At 56.1% G+C, this 25,810-nt stretch overlaps 1 protein-coding gene across 2 annotated transcripts; it reads left to right on the forward strand.

The window, feature by feature from the left end:
* Positions 1–4,645: 4,645 nt before the first annotated feature.
* Positions 4,646–19,217, forward strand: MCM5 (minichromosome maintenance complex component 5). Of its 2 annotated transcripts, none has more exons than XM_043967135.1 (17): positions 4,646–4,767; positions 5,079–5,253; positions 7,110–7,236; positions 7,342–7,470; positions 8,840–9,012; positions 9,202–9,357; positions 9,783–9,949; positions 10,545–10,716; positions 10,986–11,097; positions 12,810–12,953; positions 13,958–14,023; positions 14,139–14,315; positions 15,992–16,104; positions 16,552–16,680; positions 17,188–17,330; positions 17,855–17,982; positions 18,858–19,217. In XM_043967135.1, exons 2-17 carry the CDS (start codon positions 5,087–5,089, stop codon positions 18,957–18,959), a joined length of 2,205 nt encoding a protein of 734 aa, XP_043823070.1. In that variant the 5' UTR covers positions 4,646–4,767; positions 5,079–5,086; the 3' UTR covers positions 18,960–19,217. The 2 variants fall into 2 exon arrangements, with proteins under 2 accessions (XP_043823070.1, XP_043823072.1); XM_043967137.1 differs by having other exon boundaries at positions 4,758–4,807.
* The last annotated feature ends 6,593 nt before the right edge of the window (positions 19,218–25,810 follow it).

The following is a 25,810-nucleotide window of genomic DNA, read 5'->3' on the forward strand; positions in this document are numbered from 1 at the left end:
TGATTGAGCCCAGGTCTCCTGACTCTAGATGCAGGGCTCCCCCCGCCCTCATCCTGGGCGCTCTATGGATGCTGGGGGCTTAAACAAGAACTCCAGGACAAAGGCTATGTGGCTCTGGGTTGGTCACTCTCCCCTCTCTGGTACCAGATATGGGGTTCTTCATCTTTTCTGTGTCCTAGACCCCTTGGACAGTCTGGAGAATGGAGGCACTCCTCAACATCAGGCTTTTAAATAATTGAAGGAAATGAGGAGCTTCAGATGGAGGCTCATGAAAATTAAGATGCAATTTCCCCCATTCAAGTTCATGGATCCCTTCCAATCTGCCAGTGGGTATACTGGGGGGCTGCAGACCCCAGGTGAAGACCCTCCGGCCCCCAGGTTGATGATCCTGCTGACAATCTTTGCTTTCAAAGGAGGGCAGGGCCTTCCTGAGACACAGGATGTGGCAGTAAGCCAAAACAAGCCAGGCATAACTGAGTGTCAACGAATATAGCCAATAGTTTATTCAACAAACATTTATGATGAGTCTTGTATGTGTCCATGGCAGACACAAAATTTAGATTAGATGAGGTGCCTGCCTTCATGGACCACAGAACATGAGCTTTTGAGATCCATCCAGCTCTAAGATTCTCTCATTCTGGCCCTGCGGGAGAAGGGGGCAAAGAGGAAGGAAGGGGGGATGAAGGAAAGAAGGAAGGAAGGAAAGAAAGAAGGAAGGAAGGAAAGAAAGAAGGAAGGAAGGAAGGAAGGAAGGAAGGAAGGAAGAAGGGACGGAAGAGGGAGGGAAGGAAGAAAGGAAGGAAGGAAAGGAGGGAAGGGAGGAAGGGATGAAAGAAGGAAGAAATTAAGGGAGAAAGGGAGGAAGAACAAACAAAATACAAAGCTGAAACCCCCACAACAGTCCCGGCCCTTGATTATTTACATTCTGTTCATATCAGAAGACCTGAGTTCAAATCCACCCTTAGACACTCACTAGCTGTGTGACCATGGGCAAGTGATTAAATGTCAGTTTCTCTCATCTGCAAAGTGAGGACCTAATAGCACTTACCTCCCCAGGCTGTTGTGAGGATCAAGTGAAACAATATTTACGGAAGCTCTTAGTTCAGTGCCAGGTGTATAATTGGCGCCATATGAATGCCAGCCATTATTATCCCTGTCATAAGAGGGGGGAGCTGGCCTATGTTTAGGACTTCAAGGGACCCTCCAGGTCCTCAAATCTACCTTCCTCATTTTATGGATGGGAAAACAGACCCCAAGGGGTTAAGTGACTTGCCCAGGGTCACACAGCTAATATAGTCTATGTCTGGTTATATGCATTATTTTTGTTTTATTTCATTTTTTTTTTCAGGGCAATGAGGGTTAAGTGACTTGCCCGGGGTCACACAGTTAGCAAATATCAAGTGTCTGAGGTCATATTTGAACTCAAGGTCCTCCTGAATCCAGGGCCAGTGCTTTATCCACTGCACCATCTAGCTGCCCCTGGTTATACGCATTTTTTTTTTTTTGGTGAGGCAATTGGGGTTAAGTGACTTGCCCAGGGTCACACAGCCAGTAAGTGTTAAGTGTCTGAGGCTAGATTTGAACTCAGGTCATCCTGACTCCAGGGCCAGTGCTCTATCCACTGCGCCATCTAGCTGCCCGGTTATATGCATTATTAGGCCAGGAAATTCGGGCTGGCCTAGATGGATGGCTTCTGAGGTCTATTCCAGCTCTCTTCTGTTAGTAGGTGAGTCATTCCCCACCCAGCCTCAATTTACCCCTCTGTTAAATGAGGAGGTTGGACCAGCTGATCTCTGAGGCACTTCTCTCCACAGACTCACTGCCAGCACCATCTCTCTCTTTTATCTGAGCCCTGAGCTCAGAGGGTGATTGTAACGGACATTTGTTGAACAAATATTTGTTGCCTCCTTCTACTCTGTCCAGGCTGAGAAATTTCCCTCGGATGGATGCATCCGCAATGCTCAGCGACTTGGGCTCCTCCTCCCTGGACAAAGGGGTCCTGGGGGCTCAGAGCACAGAAAACAAGGTCATGTGTGCTGCTCGCCAGGCCTGGGTGGGGGGAGGTGGCCGGGGGGATCGAAGGGGATGGCGAGGCTGGGACGTGGGCCCAGACTCCTGGGCTCCAGCCTTGACCACAGCAGCAGCCCGCAAACCTGCCCCCTTCTTCTCTTCTGGCCTGTCAGCAAGAGGACAGCCTGAGATAACAGAAAGGAGGGGCAAACAACACTGACTGAAAGAGACAGACAGAGAGAGACAGGGAGAGAGACAGAGAGACAGATAGAGAAAGAGACAGAGAGAGACAGGGAGAGAGACAGAGACAGACACAGAGACAGAGACAGGGAGACAGAGAGAGATAGAGATAGACAGAAACAGAAAGACAGAGGGAGACAGAGACAGACATTAAGAGAAAGAGACAGAGAGAGGGAAACAGAGAGAGAGAGAGAGAAAGAGGAGGGAGAGAGTGTGTGAAGGGTTAGGGCTCAGTTTATCCACTTATTTAATTCAATATCTTATTAAACACATGCCTTAGCCAACAGTGGAGAGTAGTGGAAAGAGTGTGGGTATTGGGAGGCACAAGACCTGAGTTCAAATTCCGGCTCTTTAACTTTATGATATGTGGGCTTGGTTAAATTGGATGTGAGCTCTTGGAAGGCAGTGGATTTCTTGCTTTTCTATCTGTGCCATCCACACCCACAGAGCCTAGCCCCCAGCAGATGCTTAATAAACGCTTTTTGATTGGCTGAAATAAAAATCTCATAGCCCCAGTTTCCTCGTCCATCAGATGAGAGTGTTGGATTCAGTGATGTGTATTTTATAAGGTCCTTTTCAATAGTGATTCCATAACCCTACAAGGACCCGAAGCTTATTCCCTGGGTGACCTTGGGACCTTGTAAAATCGATCACTATATTAACATTCACCATAACAGCAAGCATTGCTAATGCGCTTCATATGTTATCTCATTAGTTCCTCACTACAACTCTTCGAGGTAGGTGCTATTATTACCCCCGCTTGACAGAAGAGGAAACTGAGGCACACAGAGGTTAGTTGACTTGTCCAGGGTCACACAGCTAGTAAGCATTTGATAAATGTTTGTTGAAATCGAATACATGATCTCTGATTTGCTCCTAGCTGTAAAACCTTGCCCTGCTCTCTCTGCTGGGTATCCTTGAGTAAGTCCCACTAACCCCTTTTGTATTTCAGTTCCCCAATCTCTCACTGGGGTGTTTTGTTCCAGCTTTAACCTTCTAACCAGATCTGGAAGGTCAGTTTGAGGTTTGTGATCCAGAGAGACCCTGGAATTGTGGTTTTGTCAAGAAGCAGATGGGGGGCGGGGAGCTCTGAGGAGGACAGCTGGATTCGGATGGGTGGAATTTGCATTTTTGAAAGTGTTTCCCTTTCACCAGAATCCTTGATGGATCATAACTGCTTTGGGAGGCACATCTATAAGTTAATTCCTGAAGTGGGGGTTGGGGGCAAATAGAAATACAAAGAACTAAAAAGAGGGTTAAGATTTCATCTTGCTCTGGAGAGCTTCATTCAGGTGAGAAAACAAAAAGCAAAAAAACCTCTCAAGGTTATTATTTTTACCAGTTATTTTTTTTTATGGGGCAATGAGGGTTAAGTGACTTGCCCAGGGTCACACAGCTGGCAAGTGTCAAGTGTCTGAGGGAATATTTGAACTCAGGTCCTCCTGAATCCGGGGCTGGTTCTCTATCCACTGCGCCACCTAGCTGCCCTCTCAGTTATTTTTTAAAGTTTCTAAAATAGCAGAGAGGGAAGTGAGTGCTCGAATTGGAATCTCTTCATTTTAGGCTAGAAAACACTGATGGTAGTAACCAAAGCAAGGAGACTCTGGATTGGGGACCTCAGCAAAATCACCAGCCTCCAGTATGAAGAGAGGGATGGGAGGGTCAGGTCACCCAGTGCACCCCAACATAGCGGGGCAGGAAGCTGATGGAAAGAAGTGGGGAGAAAAGAGGAGAATCCACCAGCCTTTGCCCGCACATGGATGCCTGTTAGTTACATAAGGCACAGCCTTGCTCAGGACTGAAGGGCTCTTCGGAGCCCCCAGCCCCAGGGGAAATGGGCCAGACTGAAGAATTTCGGCCCCGCCGAAGGAACCTCATTGTGTCCAGTGGAATGAAGACCGGACTTGAGTTAGAATCCTGCCTCTGATTCACCAAGGCGGAGTCTCAGTGGCCTTAATTATAACAAGATGGGGTTGCTATTATGATTATCATCATCGTTATTAATTGGTGCTGTAGTTGTTAATGATGTTTATGTCCCTCCAAAGGCGGAGCTTTCCCGGACGGCGGGGGGCGCTCAGGGACCGCCCCCTCCCACCAGCACTGGGCTTTCTCGCAGTTGCCCCGCCCATGCCCCGCCCCGCCCACCGAGGCGGGCCCTTCCCAAGCCGGCGCCCCGCCCCCTCCGCCATTTCCGTTACCTCGCAGACGCCCCAGCTTCCTTCTCCGCCGCAGCAGTTTCGCGCCAAACTTTCCCGGGCTCACAAAATGGGGCCGGCGGGGAGGGGCGTGGCCATGACGTCAGGCCCTCGCGGGCCAATGCGCTTCCACTCAGCCCGGGCCGCGCCTGCGCCGGCGAGAGGAGGGCGAGGCCCGAACGCCGGATACACTCGCTGGCCAATGGCGGGGCTCGCTGCCCCAGCGAGAGCCAATGGGGTGGCTCCTCGTCCCGGCGGCAGAACGTCCCGTGTCTGTTTTTTCCCGCGAAACTCCTCCGGCCGCCCGGGTTTCTCGGTCCAGGTAGCGTGGGTTTGGCGAGTGGGAAGTGAGGGGACGCCAGGTAGGGAGGGGGTGCAGAGGGGGCTGGGGACTCGGGGAGATCCCCGGTGGGGGGTTTGGGGGAGTCAATGCGGGCCTGGGGTGCAAGGGGACCCCGGGAGGCAGGAGGCTCCCGGGGCCGGAGGAAGGTCGGCTAGACTGGCGAACCTTGGGGGGCGGGGGCGGAGGGGGGGCGGGGGACGGGGTGCCCTGAGGCCCGGGAGGGCGCTGGGGGGCGGGGTCAGCCGAGCGCGGCCCCACCTGACTGCGCCCCCTCCCCTCCTCCCCGGCAGCCGCAGCCATGTCCGGCTTCGATGACCCCGGGATCTTCTACAGCGACAGCTTCGGGGGGGACCCCGGCGCCGACGAGGGGCAGGCGCGGAAGTCGCAGCTGCAGAAGCGCTTCAAGGAGTTCCTGCGCCAGTACCGCGTGGGCACCGACCGCACGGGCTTCACCTTCAAATACAGGTGCGGCCCGGGGCACCCCCGGAGGAAGCCCGGAGCAGGGGCTGGCAGGGCCGGGAGGGAGCTTAGAGCGGGGGATGGCAGGGCTGGGAGGGAGTTTAGAGCGGGGGCTGGCAGGGCCGGGAGGGAGCTTAGAGCGGGGGCTGGCAGGGCCGGGAGGGAGCTTAGAGCTGGGGATGGCAGGGCCGGGAGGGAGCTTAGAGCGGGGGCTGGCAGGGCTGGGAGGGAGTTTAGAGCTGGGGATGGCAGGGCTGGGAGGGAGTTTAGAGCTGGGGATGGCAGGGCCGGGAGGGAGCTTAGAGCGGGGGCTGGCAGGGCCGGGAGGGAGCTTAGAGCGGGGGATGGCACAGCTGGCATGGAGCTTAGAATGGGGGATGGCAGGGCCGGGAGGGAGCTTAGGGCGGGGGATGGCACAGCTGGCATGGAGCTTAGAATGGGGGATGGCAGGGCCGGGAGGGAGCTTAGGGCGGGGGATGGCACAGCTGGCATGGAGCTTAGAATGGGGGATGGCAGGGCCAGGAGGGAGCTTAGAGCGGGGGCTGGCAGGGCCAGGAGGGAGCTTAGAGTGGGGGCTGGCAGGGCCGGGAGGGAGCTTAGAGCTGGGGATGGCACAGCTGGCATGGAGCTTAGAATGGGGGATGGCACCGCTGGGAGGGGCCTCGGGACAAGGGATGTCACAGCTAGGGGGAGGAGCCTTACTGGCCTTCTTGTCTAGCACCCTCATCTTACAGAGGATGATGCTGAGTCCTAAGGGAGCTGCATTGAGGGGCAGAGCCAGGCTTCTGACTCCAGAGTCAGCCCTGCTTTCCTTTGTACCAGATTGTAGAAAGGGGGGCTCTGCCCCCATGAGCTTGGAGGGGATCCGGGTGCCAGTCAGCATCTACCATTTGCTAGTCGCTATACTAAGTGCTGGGGATACAGAGAAAGGCAAAATAGAGGGTCCCTGGAAATCTGGAGGGGGTGGAGAGCATTAAGAAATGGGGGGTGTTGCAATCCAAGAAGGCTTCCTGGAAGAGGCACCTGCTCCAAGAAGTGCCCAGGAGCAAAGATCTAGTCCGGAAGAAAGACATCAGCCCCCTTTACTGTCTGGAGCAGCGTCCCAGGGCTTCCTCTTCTGTGGAATGCAACAGGCACTTATTCGGGACTTCTGTGTACAAAGTCCTGGGCTGAGCTCCGGCAGGGATGTGAAGGTTGGGGCCCTGGAAGGAGGGAAAGGAAAACATACTGTTTGCACTGGATGCGCTAAGTGGCTGGACTGGAAATCCACACAGCACAGGTGCCGCCCTGCCGAGGAGGTCGAGCCAAGCCTGGCAGGCAGTGCGGCCTATTGCAGCCTGCCATGTTTCCTTCCTCCCATCCCTCCCTCCCTCCTTTTCTCCTTTCCTCCCTCCCTCCTTTTCTCCTTTCTTTCCTGCCTTCTTTCCCTCCCTCCCTCCCTCCCTCCCTCCCTCCCTCCCTCCCTTCCTTCCTTCCTTCCTTCCTTCCTTCCTTCCTTCCTTCCTTCCTTCCTTCCTTCCTTCCTCCCTCCCTCCCTCCCTCCCTCCCTCCCTCCCTCCCTCCCTTCCTTCCTTCCTTCCCTCCTCTCTCCTTCCTCCCTCCTTCCTTCCAGGAACTTAGCTTTATTGGGGGCAGACAGGGTGCCTGGAGGGAGGGTGCTTTGGCCTGGGGGGTGGTGCTGTGCTTCCATGTATTGACCACCAGGCCTTTCTGGGGGTGGGGCTCAGAATGGATTTGATGTTTCTGTGACAGAGCCGCAGGGTGGGCCCAGCTCTTGGTGGCCTGGCCCAGCTCTGGCCCCAGGCCCCTCGGGGAGCTTCCGTGTGGGCTTCTAAGTCAGACTCCTGCCACGTGTGTCTTAGAGATGAGCTCAAACGCCATTACAACCTGGGTCAATACTGGATCGAGGTGGAGATGGAGGACCTGGCCAGCTTCGACGAGGACCTGGCTGACTACCTGTATAAGCAGCCGGCGGAGCACCTGAAGCTGGTGAGGCTGCCCGCGGCCGCCCCTCCCCCTCCCCTGGACAGCCCCTCTGCCCCCCTCCCCCGCAGGGGCAAGTTCTAACAGCCTGTCTGCCTTCCCTGCCCCCAGCTGGAGGAGGCGGCCAGGGAAGTGGCCGATGAGGTGACCCGGCCGCGGCCCGAGGGGGAGGAAACCCTGCAGGACATCCAGGTCATGCTGAAGTCCGATGCCAGCCCCGCCAACATTCGGAGCCTAAAGGTGAGTGGGCTCCACGGTGTGATGGAGCAAGAAGCTTCCCCAGCATCGTTCTGGGCCTGTCTCCCGGTCCTCAGGCCCTAGCTCTGGAGCGGGGCAAGGCCCATTTTACAGACACTGAGGCCCAGGGAGGAGAAGTGACTCAGATCGGCTCCTGCCCCCCTCCTGGTCCCCAGCTGGGGACCTAGAAGCAGGGGGCTTCAGTCCTGTGTGCAGTGGGCATAACAACACCTGGACACGCCCTGTGAGCCGGGATTGCTTCCTTTGTACTTGTATCCTCAGCTTCGGGAGCAGTGCCTGGTACACAGCAGGTGATTAATAACTGCTTATTGAGTGGTGGATAGTACCACTGAGCACCACTGAGATAATGTGTGAAAGCACCCTATAAACCTTAAGTGCATGTGTCAGTTCTGATGCCACCTCAGGCAGACTTTGATGTCAGCGGGAGATGTCTGAACATTGGGGAGGGAGGGAAGGGGAAGGAAGGAAACAAGCATTTATTAATTCCCTACTATATGCCAGACACGCCGCTAAGACCTTATAAATGTTACCTTATTTGATCTTCACCACTACCCTGGTGCTATCATCCCCATCTGAGAGAACTGGCAGGTGGAGGTTAAGTGACTTGCTCAGGGTCTCACACATCTGTAAAACGAGAGGATTGGACTGAATGGTTTCTTAAGTCCGTAATTCTCAAAACTTCTATGTTGGTCATGTGGAAAAGAGATTAACTTAATTTGTGTTTGACTAGCCCAATTGTTAGCCCAGTTCTACTTCCAGAAGGTAGAACCAGATGTGGGACAGGTTGCCTCAGGAGGGAGTGAGTCGCCCATCACTAGAACTCTTCAAGAAGATAAGATAACCACTTGTCTGGCACATTTTAGAGGGGATTCTAGGTCAGTGATAGGTTGGACTAGGTGGCCTGCCACCTCAGAGGCTCTGGGGTTCTAAATGTAATGTCGGTCGGGACTAGAACAGAAGTCAACTGATGCCTGGCCTGGGCATCTTTCTCTTGCCCCACAGTGTGGCATCTGAGCTGGGATCCGGTGAGATGGGTGGCTTTCCACCCTTCCTCCCTCCATCCACCTTTCCTTCCTTCCTCCTTTTTGCTCTTTTCTCCCTCCTTTCCTTCCTCTCCTTCCCTCTCTCTCTTCTTCCTCCCTTCCTCTCTTTCCCCTTTTTATTTTTTCCTTCTCTCCTTTCCTTCCTCTCCCTTCCCTCCTCCTGCATCTTCTATCTCTAAAATGAAGGGGTTGCACTGACCACATAGCCGCTTCTGCCTCTGAATCTCTTTCATCCTCTGGCCTGTCCTCAGAGGGCCTGGGGCGGGTAGGGGTTGGTCTTGCCTAATTGCCCAATGTTTCTCCCCCAGTCTGACATGATGTCCCACCTCGTGAAGATCCCGGGCATCATCATCGCGGCCACGGCAGTGCGCTCCAAGGCCACGCGGATCACCATCCAGTGCCGCAGCTGCCGGAACACCATCAATAACATCAGTGTGCGCCCGGGCCTGGAGGGCTACGCTCTGCCCAGGAAGTGCAACACGTAAGGAATCGGGAGCCTCTAGGCCGTGTGGGCCGGACCTCGAGGCCACTCTTGTGTTCCCAGCGAGGCCCCATCAGCAGGACCGGGGAGGAGGGCTTGCCCTGGGCTGCCTGTTTGGGGCTGGGTGTCCACAGTGTGCTTTGGGTAGCCCGGTCCTGACCCTCTTGCCCTTTACCCCCTCATCCCTAGGGATCAGGCCGGGCGCCCCAAGTGCCCCTTGGACCCCTACTTCATCATGCCCGACAAGTGCAAGTGTGTGGACTTCCAGACCTTGAAGCTGCAGGAGTGCCCAGACGCCGTGCCCCATGGAGAGATGCCGAGGCACATGCAACTCTATTGTGACAGGTGAGGGCACAGGTGGCGTGTGTGTGTGTGTGTGTGTGTGTGTGTGTGTGTGTGTGTGTGAGAGAGAGAGAGAGAGAGAGTGCCACCTTAGAGCCCTATGGGCCAGATCAAGGCATGTCAGAGGATGGGGGATATTGTAGACATACATAAGGATGTCATTCACCCCCCGCCCCCCCAAGGGCCAGAACTGGGTGGTTTTTCTCTGTGTCTCCGGCCTGTGGCTCACAGGAGGTGCTTAAGGTATGCTGGTTGCTTGATGGTTGGGGGGTTCTGTCTGACTTTGGGATGAGGGGCTGGACTGGGTGACCTCTGGCATTTAGCAGGAAGCACGCGGGAGGTCATCTCAGGAAGCCGCCTCTGATCCCGAGCGGAGTCTGGAACGTCCCACCACGTTCCAGATGTTAACCCTGTCTCCTGCCTGCCAGGTACCTGTGTGACAAGGTCGTCCCTGGAAATCGAGTCACCATCATGGGCATCTACTCCATCAAGAAGTTCGGCATGAACTCGGCCAAGGGCCGGGACCGGGTGGGCGTGGGTATCCGGAGTTCCTACGTTCGTGTCCTGGGCATCCAGGTGGATACCGACGGTTCGGGTGAGCTGGTCGGGAAGGGTGGGTGGTGCTCTGCCATCCAACCTGGGGGCATAGCATCTAGAGCTGGCATCAGCTGAGCCCCTTAGAGACGAGGGAACCCCAGACCCTCGTCCAAGGCCTCATAGGAGGCAGTGAGTGATGGCCAGGATCTGAACCCCAGTCCACCAACTCCATGGCCTTCCATTTTCCCATTCCCGCAGGCTCTCAGGTCTGTGAATCTGTGTTTTGGGAGATTTTCCCCTAGGGTGTGATGAGGTGGGCACGGGGAAGAGACTGGAGTTGGGGAAGAGGTGGGCAGCCCTGTGAGAGTCCAGCTGGGAGCTAATTAGGGCCTGGGCTAGGATACTGGTTGTGGGGATGGGGGTGGGGTGGGGTGGATAGATTAATTGGGGGATGGGGGGGGGGGGCTGGACCTGAGGATGCCGAGTCCCAGACTGAGTATCTCTTTGGCCTTAGATGAGCTGCTTCCCCTCCCTGGGCCTCAGTTTCCCTTAAGTCAGATGGGGGTGGGGAGGAGGCTGGACTAGGTAGCATCTGGGGCTGTGGTCCCATGACCTTGGCGGTCCTGGCTCACCCAGACTTTCCCCTCCCTCAGGCCGAAGCTTTGCCGGGGCCACGAGCCCCCAGGAAGAGGAGGAGTTCCGGCGCTTGGCAGCCGTGCCCAACATCTACGAGGTCATTTCCAAGAGCATCGCCCCCTCCATCTTCGGGGGCTCGGACATGAAGAAGGCCATTGCCTGCCTCCTCTTCGGGGGCTCCCGCAAGAGGTCAGGGCAGAAGGGGAGAGCGTGGGGGTTGGGAAGCGGTGACTCCCTGGGGTCCTGGGACCTGAGTGTGTTCTGGGCAGAGGCAGCCAGGGCTTGGGCTGCTCCCGTTGCCCTTTCCGAGCTCGGCTAGTCTTGGGTAGATGGCGGGGCTGGGAGTGGTGGAGAGGGTGCCTCTGGCGCCAGGCTGGCGAGCGATGGCTAGTGGGGACTCCCGCTTCCCGGCCCCCGGCTCCTGCTTCCCCTCACTCTGACCCTCGCTCTCTCCCCAGGCTCCCAGATGGGCTCACACGCCGAGGAGACATCAACCTTCTGATGCTGGGTGACCCCGGGACGGCCAAGTCTCAGCTTCTGAAGTTCGTGGAGAGGTGTTCTCCCATTGGGGTAAGCAGCGCAGCGCGAGCCCAGGCCGCGAGGCCCGGGCCCGGCCGCCGGGAGCCCAGGGCTCTGCCAGAAGAAGGGAGTGAGCTACTGTGGCTGGATGTTTTCTGGTAGAGGGCTGCTTGTTGGCAGGGGTGTGAGGGGATGGGCTGAGTGTCAGGGTGAGCCGCTTCACCTTGCCTCAATTTCCCCATCTGTGAAACATGAGGCTTAGACTGGATGGCCCGGAAGGTCTCTCCCACTCTGGTTGTCTCTTGTCTGGTCAGAAGGGGGATGGGGAGAGGAGCATGGGTGACGCCTGCGTCTAGGGGGTGCGTGTGGGTGGGTGTAGGGCACCCGGGCCCCTTGGCACCTGCCCTTAGCCACGGGGAGAACGGGGCTCCCTGAACTTGGCCTTCTTCAGTCACCTCATTTCAGTAGACTCGGCTTCCTGTGTAGTCCTGCGCATTTCTCTTAGCCTGTTATAGCCTGTTAGTTGTGGCTTCCCCAGGGCCTGCCCAGAAGGCTGAGGGCCTCTGGCTGGTCCGAGCTTCTGCCCACCCCGGGGGGCTGCCCCTGGCAGGTGGAGGCACAGGCCCTAAAGTCAGGACCTGGGCTCCAGTCCCAGCCCTGCAGAATCTCAGAGTGGGACGGGGCCTCAGGGGCCGCCTCGTCCCATCCACAAATCCTCTCTGCCACATCCTGGCAAGTTCTCCTCCAGGGACGAGGAGCTCACTACCTGCCAAGGCAGCCCCTTCTCTTTTTGGAAGAAAAGCTTTTCCTTGGGCCGAGCCGCAGCTTCTGCCCACCTCCCACTAACTAGCCCTGAGCCAGGGTGTGATTGACGCCATGAGACCCTCTCTGGGCCTCAGTTTCTGCCTCTGTAAAAGTGGGCATCATTATAACTGCCCTTCTCCCTTCAAAGAATTATTGCGTGGCCTGGATTAATATACTAGGTGAGAAGATGCCTGGGGGAGGCAGATTGATTCTCAGCAGATGGGGAGGGGGCAGGGCCTGCCAGCCTGGCCCCATCCCCCTAACACAGGGCACAGACGGCATTTCTGTATCTTAAAAAAGGCTCCTATTTATTGGTGTCTTTGGAGTCCAAAGAGCCAAGTTCCAGTTCTGCCTCTAACCCATCCTGGCTGCGTGGCCTTGGGCAAGTCACTTCACCTCTGTGCTCTTAAGAAATCTAAGGCTTTCAGAGGAGGTGCTGACCTGCATTGATGGATGAAGTCATCATCCTGCCGCCCCCCCCCCCCCAACTCCCTGCCTTCTCTTGTTTTTGTCACCTTCATTTCTGTTTTGTTTTGTTTTGTTTTGTTTGTTTTTGCTGGGCAGTGGGGGTTAAGTGACTTGCCCAGGGTCACACAGCTAGTAAGTGTCAAGTGTCTGAGGCTGGATTTGAACTCAGGTCCTCCTGAATCCAGGGCCAGTACTTTATTCACTGCGCCACCTAGCTGCCCCTGTCACCTTCATTTCTGAGTTGATCTCTTTCCCTTCCCGATGCAGGGAGCCATCCCTTATAAAGATTTTAAAAGGAGAAAAAAGCAGCAAAACTAACCAACACATTCATATTGTCTGATTATATACTGTATTCCGCACCCATAGGCCCCCACATTCACAGTGAAGGCAGGATACTGATCCTCTCTGTGTTACACTCCTCTGGTTTACAGAATGCTTGGGGTGTGTTATGTCATTTGAGCCCCAAGGCCTCCCTCTCTCCTGTCCTCTAGGTGTATACCTCTGGAAAGGGAAGCAGCGCAGCCGGCCTCACGGCCTCTGTGATGAGGGACCCTTCCTCCCGGAACTTCATCATGGAAGGAGGGGCCATGGTCCTGGCTGATGGGGGCGTCGTGTGCATCGATGAGTTTGACAAGGTGAGGAGGACCGGGGGAGGGGGGGGGGCGGGGCCTTGTCCTGGGCAGGACAGAGGTTTTAATGGGAGCCCAACCCTGGGCTAGGCACTGGGGGGTGAAGGGTGGGGTCACAGCCTAGTGGGGCAGGGGCGACACAAACAGACTGTCTCTGTCTGCCCCCCTATTGTTTCTGTCTCTCCATCTGTCCCCATTTACCTCCCTATGCACTCCATGCATCTAGCTATCCCCTTCTGTCCATCCATTTTCCCTCTCCCCTCCCCTATCTTTTCCCCTTCCCCTTCCCCTTCTATTTTGCCTCCACCATCTACGTGATACCCAGTGTTACAGATACTTGACTTAGAGTTTGGCCACAGGCCATAGTGAGGACAGAGCCAGCCTCCGGGCCAGGAAGACCTGAGTTCAGGTCCTGGCTGCATTACCCTGGGAAAGTCATTTCACCCTCTCTGAGCCTCAGTTTCCTGCTTCATTGCAGGGGTCCAGTGACTTCCTCCCCCACAAGGTGCTTGTGAGGGAGATGCTTTGGAAGCCTTGAAATGCTGGTAGAAATATTTGTTTTGCTTTGGTCCCTGGACCCCAGACTCGGGGATTCCAGCTACACCAAAGGCTGTTTCTTCCGCTGCTGGGGGTGCTTCTGGCAGTGGGTGGGAGCTCACGGGGTTGGTTCAGCCTCCTAGTTTGGTTTTTTGTGTGTGAAGCAATTGGGGTTAAGTGACTTGCCCAGGGTCACACAGCTAGTAAGTGTCAAGTGTCTTAGCCTGGATTTGAACTCAGGTCCTCCTGACTCCAGAGCCGGTGCTCTATCCACTGTGCCACCTGGCTGCCCCCAACGTCCTAGTTTTACAGAAGAGGAAACTGAGGGCTGCTCGGGACAGGCAGGATTTGAACCCGAGTCTGACTCCAACTGTACCTCTTTCCACGGGGCCACACTCCCTCTTCTGCACACGCCTCTATGGGGAGGTTTGCCATGTAGGGGCAGGACCCTGACCCATCTCTCCTCTGAACAGATGCGAGAAGATGACCGAGTGGCCATCCATGAGGCCATGGAGCAGCAGACCATCTCCATTGCCAAGGTGGGCTGCCCCAGGCTGTCGGGATGGGTGGGGGCAGGACTGGCGATGCCCCTGGGGCTGGGCCGCACCCGGCCTGCGCCCTCCTTGTGACTCCTCCGCATCCCTGTCCCACCAGGCCGGCATCACCACCACCCTGAACTCCCGCTGCTCCGTGCTGGCCGCCGCCAACTCCGTCTTTGGCCGCTGGGACGAGACCAAGGGCGAGGACAACATTGACTTCATGCCCACCATCTTGTCCCGCTTCGACATGATCTTTATTGTCAAGGACGAGCACAATGAGGAGAGAGACATGGTATGGAAGTCCAAGGTGTCGCAGGCCATCGGGACAGAGTCATTTCCTCCTTGAATACCTTAAGGGATGGGCGGCTCACTACCTTCAGAGGCAGACTGTTCTCCTTTTGGGGGACTCTGATTGTGAGCAGTCAGGCTGCCATCTGTCTCCCTGTCACTCATTCTCCCTCCTCTTCTCTCAGGCCTGTCCCCTGGGCCTGGCAGACCCGGCTAAGCCTTTTTTTTTTTTTTAATTTAATTTAATTTAATTTTTTTGGTGAGGCAGTTGGGGTTAAGTGACTTGCCCAGGGTCACACAGCTAGTAAGTGTTAAGTGTCTGAGGCCGGATTTGAACTCAGGTCCTCCTGACTCCAGGGCCAGTGCTCTATCCACTGCGCCACCTAGCTGCCCCTAAGCCTTTTCCATACTCTCTGCTTTTTATTTTTAAAATTTATTTAGATAATTTTTCCAGTTACATGTAAAGATATTTTTTTTGAGCTCCAGATTATTCCCCGCCCCCCCCCTTTCCCGAGGACAGCAAACAGTCTGATAGAGGCTGTACATTCCAGTCATTTTCTTTAGATACTCCAAGGTGGTGCCCGTGCCAGGCCTTCTCCAGCCCTAACATCCCTCATATGTTTGGGGGAGGGGAGACACCCGGGGTGGGGGGGGACTTGTGAGGCCACATGTGCTGACGGTGCCTTGGGTGTGTGTGTGTGTGTGTGTGTGTGTGTGCACACACACATACACATCTACACATCTACAAAACATACATGTAAAACATGTGAATGTATACGTGCGCACACACACACATACACATCTGCACAAATCCAGCACAGTATAGTAGACAAGCACAGGCCTTGAGAGCAGGATGAGCCGCCTTCGAGTCCTGCCTGTGGGACCCTTAAGACTAGAACCAAGCAAAGGCAGGAGCGCTACCTGCCCTGGCAGAGGGAGTTTCTCCATCTGGGAGTTCTCTGTGCCAGAGATCCCAGGTTCCACCCCTTTCCCTCTGAGGATCAGTAGCACTTTCTTAGGCTCGGGAAGGGCATGTCACAGGGTTGTGAAGCCAGCATTTGAACCCCTCGCCAGATTCCATGTTCTTTCACGCCGGGGTGGGGGATGTGAGTCACCAGTGTGAGGTCTCAGCTCCCTCCTGCTGAGGACTCAGTGGACACAGGGTTATGAAGGGGGCATTTAGTGTATTAGAAGGGGCACCTTTCTTTTAGCAAGGCAATTGGGATTAAGTGACTTGCCCAGGGTCACAGCTATTAAGTATCAAGTGTCTGAGGCTCGATTTGAACTCGGGTCTTCCTGAATCCAGGGCCGGTGCTCTATCCACTGCGCCACCTAGCTGCCTCAGAAGGGGCTTCTTTCTCGGCCTCACTGGCTGTGTGACCTTGGGTCAGTGATAGCCCTCTCTGGGCTTCCCATTCCTTCAGTCTTTACGTTGAGGGGTACAGAAAGTGCTGAGTCTGGGGTGAAGAGGATCAAGGTTTGAATCCCGGCTCTACCTCTTCTCATGTGGCCTTGGTTTCCCTGTTGCTGCAATGAAGGCAGTGACCCTCAAAGCACCTTCTTGTGAAATCTGTGACCCTGTTTTCCGGCCCAGCACTCCCCCCACACCCCCTGCCCTCTCCTCTGCCTCTGCTTGGGGTCGGGCCTGTGAACTTACTGTGCGTCCCTTTGCGCCCCCAGACACTGGCCAAGCACGTCATCACCCTGCACGTGAGTGCGCAGACCCAGACAGAGGCTGTGGAGGGCGAAATCGATCTGGGGAAGCTGAAGAAGTTCATCGCTTACTGTCGATTGTGAGTCGGGGCTGCTTGCCCCTCACCCTGCTCCTCCGTGGCCATCCTCAGCCCGGGGGTGGTTGCTGCCACCGGGGCCTTTGACCGCTTTGCTGGTCGGTGTTGAGTCTCTAAGGCCCGTGTCCTAAGGGACAGGACGGTGCGCTTCCTAGGCCGAGTTACTGTGTCTTTCCCCTTTTCAAAGCTGTGATGAGGCCTGGCATTCAGTGGTGTTGGCCACACACCCAGGTTTAGCAAAGAGGCCGCCTCAGTCTCCTTACCCCGGGGCAGATCCCCTGCCTTGGGGCCTCCCTTGAAGACGAGTCAGCTGTCCTAAGAGACCTCAGCTTTCCTGTCTCTGTTCCTTCCCACCTGGGGCAGCTGGTGGGGCTTGAGGTTCCCCCTTGGGATCACCAGTGTGGCGCCTCGCCCATGCCAGCCTCACTCCCTTCTCCCCTCCCCATGCAGGAAGTGTGGGCCCCGCCTGTCTGAGGGGGCTGCAGAGAAACTGAAGAATCGATACATTCTGATGCGCAGCGGGGCCCGTCAGCATGAGCGCGAGAGCGAGCGCCGCTCCAGCATCCCCATCACTGTCCGGTGAGCTGGGGCGGGGGTGGGGCCCCCAGAGCTGGTGTATAAATGGGGTCCTGGCCCAGACCCACAGGGGCCCTTGGAAAAGTAGCGGCAGCTGCCCCCTGGCTTAGATAGACCCACATTGCACTGGTCGGGTTTGCTTATTGTGGGGGCCTAGTCCTCCCCCCGAGGGGCTTGTGAAAGGGCTCTCTCTACCCATCATCTGTCCTTGGAGTCAGAGGAGCCAGGTTCCAGTCCTGCCCTTGAGACCTGTGTGACCTTGCCAGATCTTCACCGCAGTTAAGTGACTGATGTTAAACTGGGCCTCAGTTTCCTCCTCTGTAAGATGAGGGGGTTGGAGCCACTATGGTCCCTCTGGGGGCTGTCTCTGTCCCCACTGCTCCCTCCCTCCTCTTGCTTCCCCCACCTCCCTTAGAGAGCCCAGGCCTGGACCAGCCCCCGAGCCCGTGGGGGCCTCCCCTGGGCCCAGCCGAGACCCTGCTCAGGGTCTCCTGTGCCCACTCCCCACAGGCAGTTGGAAGCCATCATCCGGATCTCCGAGTCCCTCAGCAAGATGAAGCTGCAGCCCTTTGCCACGGAGGCCGACGTGGAGGAGGCCCTGCGGCTGTTCCAGGTGTCCACGCTGGACGCTGCCCTGTCCGGCTCCCTGTCAGGTAAAGGTTGGGGCTTGGCTCAAACCCCACGGGGGCCTCGAACACTTGCCCAGGCTCCCCCAGCGTCCGGCGCTCTGGCCACCCCTGCAGCCCCCTCGCCAGTGATCCTGGCGGAGGCCCTTCCCCCTCAGGACCTGAGTCCCCTCAGCCACAAGACAGTCAAGGGCCTCACCGTGAGGCTTGGGATGCTGGCAGGTGTCAGAGGCAGCTCGGCCCGGGGGAGAGACCCATCCTGGCTCTTCCACTAGGAAGTGGACCTTGTAAAACATTGACACTCTCTGGGCCTCAGTTTCCCCTTTTCTCCAGTGAGGGGGTGGGGCTGGACGGCCTCTGAGGTCCCGGCCAGCCCTAGAGCTGACCTGGCGCTGGATGGGTTGTTTCACCACTTGTTCAGTGATGTCGGTGGCACCGGGGAGCGCCCTGGCCCTGCGTGTTCTTCCGCCCGTTTGTCCTTCCCTTCCCCCAGCCCCTTCCCCCCAGCCCGGCGCAGATGGCCAAGCCCACCTTTCTTCCCTGTCTGGCAGGGGTGGAGGGCTTCACCAGCCAGGAGGACCAGGAGATGCTGACGCGGATCGAGAAGCAGCTCAAACGCCGCTTTGCCATCGGCTCCCAGGTGTCCGAGCACAGCATCGTGCAGGATTTCACCAAGCAGGTAGCTAGTGCCTCGCCCCCCACTCCTGCCCCGGCCCCCCCTCCTGCCGCACCCCTTCTTCCTCCTCTGCCCCACCACCTTTTCCCTCATTCTTCCCCTCCCTCCCTCCCTCCCTTTATCTCCTCTGGTTCCCCCATCCCTCCTTTCTTCATTCTCTCCTCTTCCTTTACCTCCCCCCCCAACTCTCCCTAGTCACCGCCTCCCTCTCATTTATTGTGTGTATTTTAAACACTTAGATGTCGTTCCCCCAACCCCAGCAGAGCAGAAGCTCCTTGGGGGGAGCTCATGTGTGGCCTCTGTCCTCCCAGCACAGAGTGCAGACCTGCATATAGTTGGTGTCTAATAAGTGCTTGTTGATAGATGGGTTGGACCTGGCTGAGCCAGTGTCAGTTCAAGGCTTCTGGAAGGTGCCAACACAGGGGGATTAGAATGTCAGGAACCCCACTGCCCAGCAGTGTCTGGTATAGAGTAGGAGCTTAATAAATGCTTGATGATGGACTTGGATGAGGCTGGGCATTACAGCAGAGAGGATGGTGGGTTCATAGCCAGATGTGAGCCAGAAGCCCGTGTTTGATAGCTGAGTGACTTTAGACCAGTTACTACTCTGAGCCCCAGGATCGTCCTCTGTTAAATGGGATTATGGCCAACATTGATTAAGTGCTTACTGTGTGCCAGGCCTAAGACACACAATACCAAGAGTCCTGAGAGCATTGTCATGGGTAGGAAGGTCATTAAAACGACTTGGGCCCTTGCACAAACCCCACTTTTCCCTGGCTCCCCACCATTGGAAGGTAGAGCGGCCCTTCCAGGGCTCAGAAGGCAGAGGGGTCCCCACCACCCACCCAGCCTAACCCCCCCGGCCTTCCTTTGCCCAGAAATACCCCGAGCACGCCATCTACAAGGTCCTGCAGCTGATGATGCGCCGGGGTGAGATCCAGCACCGCCTGCAGCGGAAGGTTCTCTACCGCCTGAAGTGATCTCCCCTCTCCTTGTGCCTCGTGCTGCCTGCCCCTGCCCATGCACCCACGGCCTCCCCAGGACCCAGCAGGACCCTCCTGCCTCCCACCCTCCCACTGCCAGCTGTTCCTGTTGCTGCTGTGTCCAGGGCCAGGCGCGCCTCCCCTCTCCTGTGCCTGGCTGCCAGCTTGGACGGGGCCTTTTCCCTGTGGCCGGGAGCTGGGAGACCCAAGAGATTTTGGATGGTTTTGGTCTTGTTACAATAAAGAAGTGATTGATTTTGGGGTTTTCTGCAGCTGTTTCTGGAAGAGATTCAGAGCCATCGGGCAGGGGCTCATCGCTCATCGCGCAGCCACCAGCTCCTCCCTCCCTGCCCCTGGGGCCCGCTGGAGCCCTCCTCCGTTACAGTGAGGAGAGGGCTGTGTCTTCCCCCTCTGCCTCCCCAGTCAGGGCAGGTCGGCCCCTTTGCTGCCCCTCGCATGGAGCCTGAGCAGCGAGAGCTGATGTGACTGGTTTACAGTCACCAGGCCAGTCTTCTGCCTCTAGGCCAGAAGAATTAGCTAAAAACAGGAAGCTCCCAGCCTCAGTATCCCCAGTGAGCTGCTGATGTGGGTGTGGGAGAGGGAGGAGGACGGCTGACTGTCCTTTGTCTCAGTCATTGGTGTCGGAGCCTGACCTGCCGCCAGCCTCCCCCTTCCTGCCTCGATCATTATCCCCCAGGGACTAGCCATGACAGCCAGCGAGGGAGGCCACAGCCCTCGTGCTGCCTGCCCCTGCCCATGCACCCACGGGGCCGCCCCAGGACCCAGCAGGACCCTCCTGCCTCCCACCACCTCTCAGGAGGTGGAGGCTTTGTCCAAACCCAGGAAGGGGTTTCGGAGTCTCACAAAGAGGCCTTGAGTCTTGTCTGAAATGACCCAGGGCCTGTGGGACTGTGAGCTAAAGCCTCTGCTCCACCAGCCACCTGGGGTGGGGGCAAACGTAGGCTGTCACCAGCCTCCAGGGAAGCTGGTACTTGCGAATGCTGGAATCTGTCAGAAATGGTTCTCGGGGACCACGCGGGTCAGGAGCACCCCAGATCCAAAAGCCAGTCACATCTATTCATTAGGATCTAATGTCAGTTTAATATCAATGAGGTGCATTTAGCTAAATATCCATTGTCTTCACCTAAATGCCAACCCTGTCCATTAAAATCGTGTAAAAGCTGTGTCGTTCCCCGTAGGATTGATGACAAGGGACAGAATAAATCAATGGATTGTTCCTCCTCTGTCCGGCTTAGCAACGATGGGCCTAGAGAGAGCCAGGTGGGCAGGGACTGGGATTGGGCGGGGGGCACTTGGAGCATCAGGGCTGGAGGCTTCGAGGGAACGTCCCTGGGTCAGAGTAGATGCCCCATTTTACAGATGAGGAAACGGGCTGGAGTCAAGGTGTGTGTCTACCATACATTTCCGAGGCGGGGTTTTACCCGGGGTCTTCCACCACTACCCCTGTGACCTTGGACAAGTCACCTAGCCTCCCTGGGCCTCGGTTTCCCCATCTGTAAAAATGAAGTGACTCCTGAGGCCTCCCTTCGGCAGATCTGGGATCTCAAGCCTCCATTTTCTGATGCTCGGATGCCGAGGTCCCCAAGATGGCCAGAGTGTGATAATGATAGCGGCCACCTGGGGGAGCCAGAGGCCTGAGTACCGGAGCTGCCCGGCTCCCTGGTGCACCGCTGCTGCTGACCACCGTGTGGGCTAGGGAGCCTGGCCCCAGCTGATGAGTCATCCCATGTGCAGCTTCTGCCCTGTCCTGGGGTGGAGGAGCCACAAGGCCGGGGGGGAGGTGGGAAAGACCAAGGACTTCTCGTGCCTCAGTTTCCTCAACTGTAAAATGGCCTCAGGCTGCTGTGGCTGCTTCTATGATCTCAGATCTGACCCCCTAACCCACCCTCCCCTCCCCCGTGCCCAGCCCATAGATGTCGAGATGGGCCTCAGAGCTTCTCCAGTCTGGACCCTGCATGTTCCAGATGGAGAAACGGAGGCCCCCAGAGCCCCGCCCGAAGCCCTGACCATTAGTACGGCTCTCTCCCATTGGTTCTCTGGGGAAGGGCGCCCAGCAGCCCAGGGATGCACCCCGTGGATTTGGAAAGGTCTCAAGAGCTCCCTCAGCGGTACCTCCCACACCCATCTGTTAGGCAAAAAAGAGCATCTGTTTCAGAGGAGAGGACTTCGAATCCTGCCCCTGATACTTATCAGACCTGGGGAGCATCACATCCTGCTAAGGGAGGGTGATCCCTCAGGCTTCTGATGTTGAGCTGGGCAGAGAGAGGGTACTTCCACGGGCCCAGCAAGGGGGGAGAACTGCAGAGGATTCAGGTGGACCTGAGCCCAGACTGGCCCATTTGAGACCCCAACTTCTGTCCACTCTTCTTCCTGCTGCTGCTTTCAGAAGGCTCTATGGAAGGAGGATTGGACCTGCACTCACAGGACCCGAGTTCAAGGTTTCCTGTTATTTTCTTTCTTTCTTTTTTTTTTTTGTGAGGCAATTGGGGTTAAGTGACTTGCCCAGGGTCACACAGCTAGTGTCAAGTGTCTGAGGTCAAATTTGAACTCAGGTGCTCCTTAATTCAGGGCTGGTGCTCTATCCACTGTGCCACCTAGCTGCCCCTCCTGTTATTTTCTACCTCTATGATCTTGGGCAAGTCACTTCCCCCTCTGGGCCTCAGTTTCCTTATCTGTAAAATGAGGGGGTTGGATGATCAATGGTTTCAAAGAGAAACCAGCTATTGACTTAGAAAACCACAAATTAACATCATCTGTGTTCTGTTGTATATTTATTTTTGTTAAATGTTTTCCAATGCGTGTGTGTGCGCGCGTGCACCCAGGTACCTGCACTGCCCCCTTAAACTCAACAAACATCAATTATGTAACTATTACAGACCAGCCTGTGTTCTGGGCCCAGCCTCCAGGAGCTTTAGGAATCACAGCACCTACATCTAGAAGGGATCTCAGGGGCAGCTAGGTGGCGCCATAGTGCACAGTACATGGGGCCTAAAGTCTGGAAGACCTGAGTTCAAATCCACCTTCAGACACTTACTAGCTGTGTGACCCTGGGCAAGTCACTTAACCCTGTTTGTCTCAGTTTCCTTATCTGTCAAATGAGCTGGAGAAGGAAATGGCCAAGCATTCCAGGATCTCTGCCAAGAAAACCCCGGTTCTCAGACATAACTGAAAAACAACAAAAATAAGTCCCTCTTTCAGATGAGGAAACTGAGGCAGAGTTAATGTACTTGTCCTCTCCAATGGCGGGCAGGCAGGCACTGGCATACATACAAAGGCAAAATTCAGCCACTGCGCAGGGAGCTTACATTCTAACAGGAAGACAACATGCCAAATGTGTGAGGGGTGGTGTTGGGGGTGGTGGGCGAGCCTGGGCCGTTCCCCAACATGGAGCCTGCAGGAGGAGCCCCCATGGGAGAACAAGGTGCCCTTGCAGAGAGGTGTTCTAGGCTGGGAAGGCTGAGGGGAGCTTGTGTGAGCAGGTCCCAGGCAGAAAGGGAAGTTCCCGGATGAGATAGCATGGCTTGGAGATCCAAGAGCTAGGATGGGGCTGGGAGGACCCCTACTCCATCTGCTTCAATCCCGGTCTCTTCCAGCAGGAAGGACCGTCTGCTCTGGGCACCTTAGGGTCTGAGTCTCCTCAGCATCCCCTGCCACCCACTTGTGCCCCCCCCCCCCCGCCCCCAGCCAGCACAGATCTGGGAGGATAATTAAAGCTCTGATGTGGTTCAGGAACTGAGCTAGGGGCCGGGGACCCCAAAATGAAAGGAGAAATGACCCCTGCTCTGTAGGAAGGCATTATATGCTGGGCCCATCTGCCCCCAGCCCAGCCCGTGGCCAAGAGCCCAACGGGAAGGCAGGAAAGAACATTGACTAGAAACTTGGCCCAGCGGTAAGCTCGGCCCCCCCTTTTCCTCCCTCGTTCCCCCCAAGACTCTGCGGCTGAACTTTCTGGGGCCCAAGCTCCCCCTGGCAGCTTCAGGATTGGCAGGTAATGGGGTTATTGCATAAGCTGAGCAGAACAGGAGGTGTTTTGACAAGCCTGTTCGCGGGCCCCCACAATGGCCTCACCCACAAGCAGCAGAGTTTGGGGGTGGGGGGTGGGAGGTGCAAGGCACAGCTGAGAACAGCTGTGCAAAGTCTGAGGCTGTTTCCCTCCCATTCTGCACCCGAAAGGACCAGATTCCGAGGCAGGGGCCTCTGGGTCAGGCCTGGAGCCTTTCCTTGGCCCCTGCCCCGTCACTGGGCCCTCCTCCAGCTCCCCTTCCCCCCTCCCCCAGACCTATTAGGAGGAGAGGGGGCAGACCTCCTACATAAGCTTGAGGCGGAGCAGAGACCAGCAGATCGGGATCCTGACTCCCACCTGTTTGACTTTGAGCAAGCTCTGCTCCCGGTGGCCTCTCCGGTAAAGTGGGGAGAGGAGCAGGGGCGGAAGGATGGACGGGCTGGTCACAGTTTCCTTCCAGTCCGGACCCCTGTGACCCCGTGTGGCTGGACATCACCTTGGCACCTGGGCCTCAACCGCTCCTGGAGGCCCCCTTACTCAGGCTCCGGAGCCAGAAGGACTAGACTGGAGGGGTTCCTCCGGGGCTGGGTCCAGGGCCGGGCTGAGGGAAAAGGGTCCGAGGGAAATCAGGTCCTTGGGAGCCACAGACAGGCCACGATGAGAGAGGAGGGAGGAGGGAGGAAGGGTAACCTCTGCTTCACTGAGGTGGGGAGGCCGCCCAGGGCACAAGTGATTCCCCTATCTCTGTTCCCTGCCCCCTTTCTTCTTTTTTTCTATCAGAGCTGAATTTTGTTCATCCTACTTTTAGAGGAACTTAAAGAAGGTCAGTGCGGTTTAGAGGGGAAAGGCCTCAGGCTGAAATCAGGAGAGATTTGAGTTCGAATCCAGATTACATGCAGTGTGGCCCCTCTGAGTGTGTTTCCTCATCACAGTAGAGTCAAAGTTCAAGTGCTGGCTTTGTTGTCAGAGAACTGGGGTTCCCATCCCTGCCCTGACAGATAGTAAGGGCCTCCACAGGACTCAGTTTCTTCATTTGTAAAATGGTATGGGGGCTCAGCTCTAAAGCATCGACTCCAGTGACTTGCTCCCTTCCAGCTCAGTATCCTACAGGACCTCCCTAGGCCTCAGTTTCCTTAGCTGTAAAATGCAGAGGTTGGACTAGATGGGAGCATAGAGTGCTGGACCTGGAGTCAGGGAAACCTGGGTTCAAATCCCCTCAGTTACCTAGTTAGTAGGCATTTATTAAGTGCTCACTGTGGGGGCCAAGCATTGGGCTAGGTGTCAGGGATGCAAGTATAAATGAAACAATCCCTACTCAGAAGGAGTTTCCATCCTAATGGGGGAGAAAACAGCGTTCATAGGGGTATACACAGCACGTAAATAATAACATAGGCATGAAGAAGAAATACTACAAGAAAGTATCTATTTAAATATAAAAAACTATGAATAATTATATGTGTGTGTAGAGGGAAGAGAGGAGAGAGGGAGAGAGAGAGAAGAAAGGAGAGGGAGGGAGGAGAGAGGGAGAGACAGACAGAGAGAGGGAGAGAAGGGAGGAGAGAGAGGGAGGAAGGAGAGAGGGAGAGAAAGAAGAAAGAGGAGAGGGAGGAGAGAGGAGAGAGAGAAAGAGAGAGAGAGAGAGAGAAGAAAGGAGAGGGAAGGAGGAGAGAGGGAGAGAGACAGTGAGAGAGAGGGAGAGAAAGAGAAGAAAGAGGAGAGGGAGGGAAGGAGGGAGGAGAGAGAGAGAGAGAGAGAGAGAGAGAGAGAGAGAGAGAGAGAGAGAGAGAGCGCAAGCAAATACAAGGCAGTTTGGGGGGGTCAGGAAGGGCTTCATGCTGAGGATGCATGGGCTGCATCTTGAGGAAGAGAGGAGGTGGAGGCGGAGGTGAGGAGAGTGTTCCACGCCTGGGCAGTGGCTGGGGCAAAGCTGAAGAGATGGGAAATGGGGTATCTCGTGTAAGGGCTGGAAGGAAGGTGGGTCTGGCCGGACCCCAGGCCCGGGAGGGGGCGTGATGTCCGACGTTGCTGGAAGGACAGACGGGGCCAAGTCTTGCAGGGCTCCCAAAGCTGACCAGAGCATCTCATCCTGGAGACACTTGGGAACCACTTGCAGGGACTGGATAGGGGAGGGAGGGCTCCGATCCTTATAGTCTGGTCTGGAGAAGGAGGCAGCAGGACCAGAGAGGAGACAATGGAGTGGATGTGGAGGAACCTGGAGGGCTGGAAGGATGGTGGGGCCCACTTCTGTGGGCCTCAGTTTCCCCATCTGTAAAATGAGGCGGTTGGATTCAGCAGCTCCCTTTTCTGATCCGATGGGGAATCAGCCTGGACTCCCTGCCTTCCCAGCTATTTGAGGAAAATGCCTTGTAGGTCCTAGAAAGTTACATAAGTGTGAGTCACTGTGATAGGTCTGTCTCGTTAGCCCCAGGATGGCCCGGGAATGAGGCGCCCTGCTTGTGTTTAGAGAAGGAGGGAGGGAGGGAGAAATCAAGGGGCTGTCAAGGGGCCCCAGGGAGGCCTCGAACCCATGAGGTGGACCCAGGGGAGGACATGGACAGGACACATGGGATGGGGGAAAGAAGGACCATTGATGAGCCCCTGGATCCAACCCTCACTTTATTTTGTTTTGTTTTTTTGGTGAGGCAACTGGGGCTAAGTGACTTGCCTAGAGTCACACAGCTAGTAAGTGTCAAGTGTCTGGGGCAAGATTTGAACTCAGGTCCTCTTGAATCCAGGGTCGGTCTTCTATCCACTGAGCCACCCAACTGCTCCTTAACTCCTCACTTTATAAAACAGAGGCTTCAAGGTGTTAAATACGGATTAT

Source organism: Dromiciops gliroides, chromosome 5 (genome assembly GCF_019393635.1).
Source record: "Dromiciops gliroides isolate mDroGli1 chromosome 5, mDroGli1.pri, whole genome shotgun sequence".
Taxonomy (NCBI): Eukaryota; Metazoa; Chordata; class Mammalia; order Microbiotheria; family Microbiotheriidae; genus Dromiciops; species Dromiciops gliroides.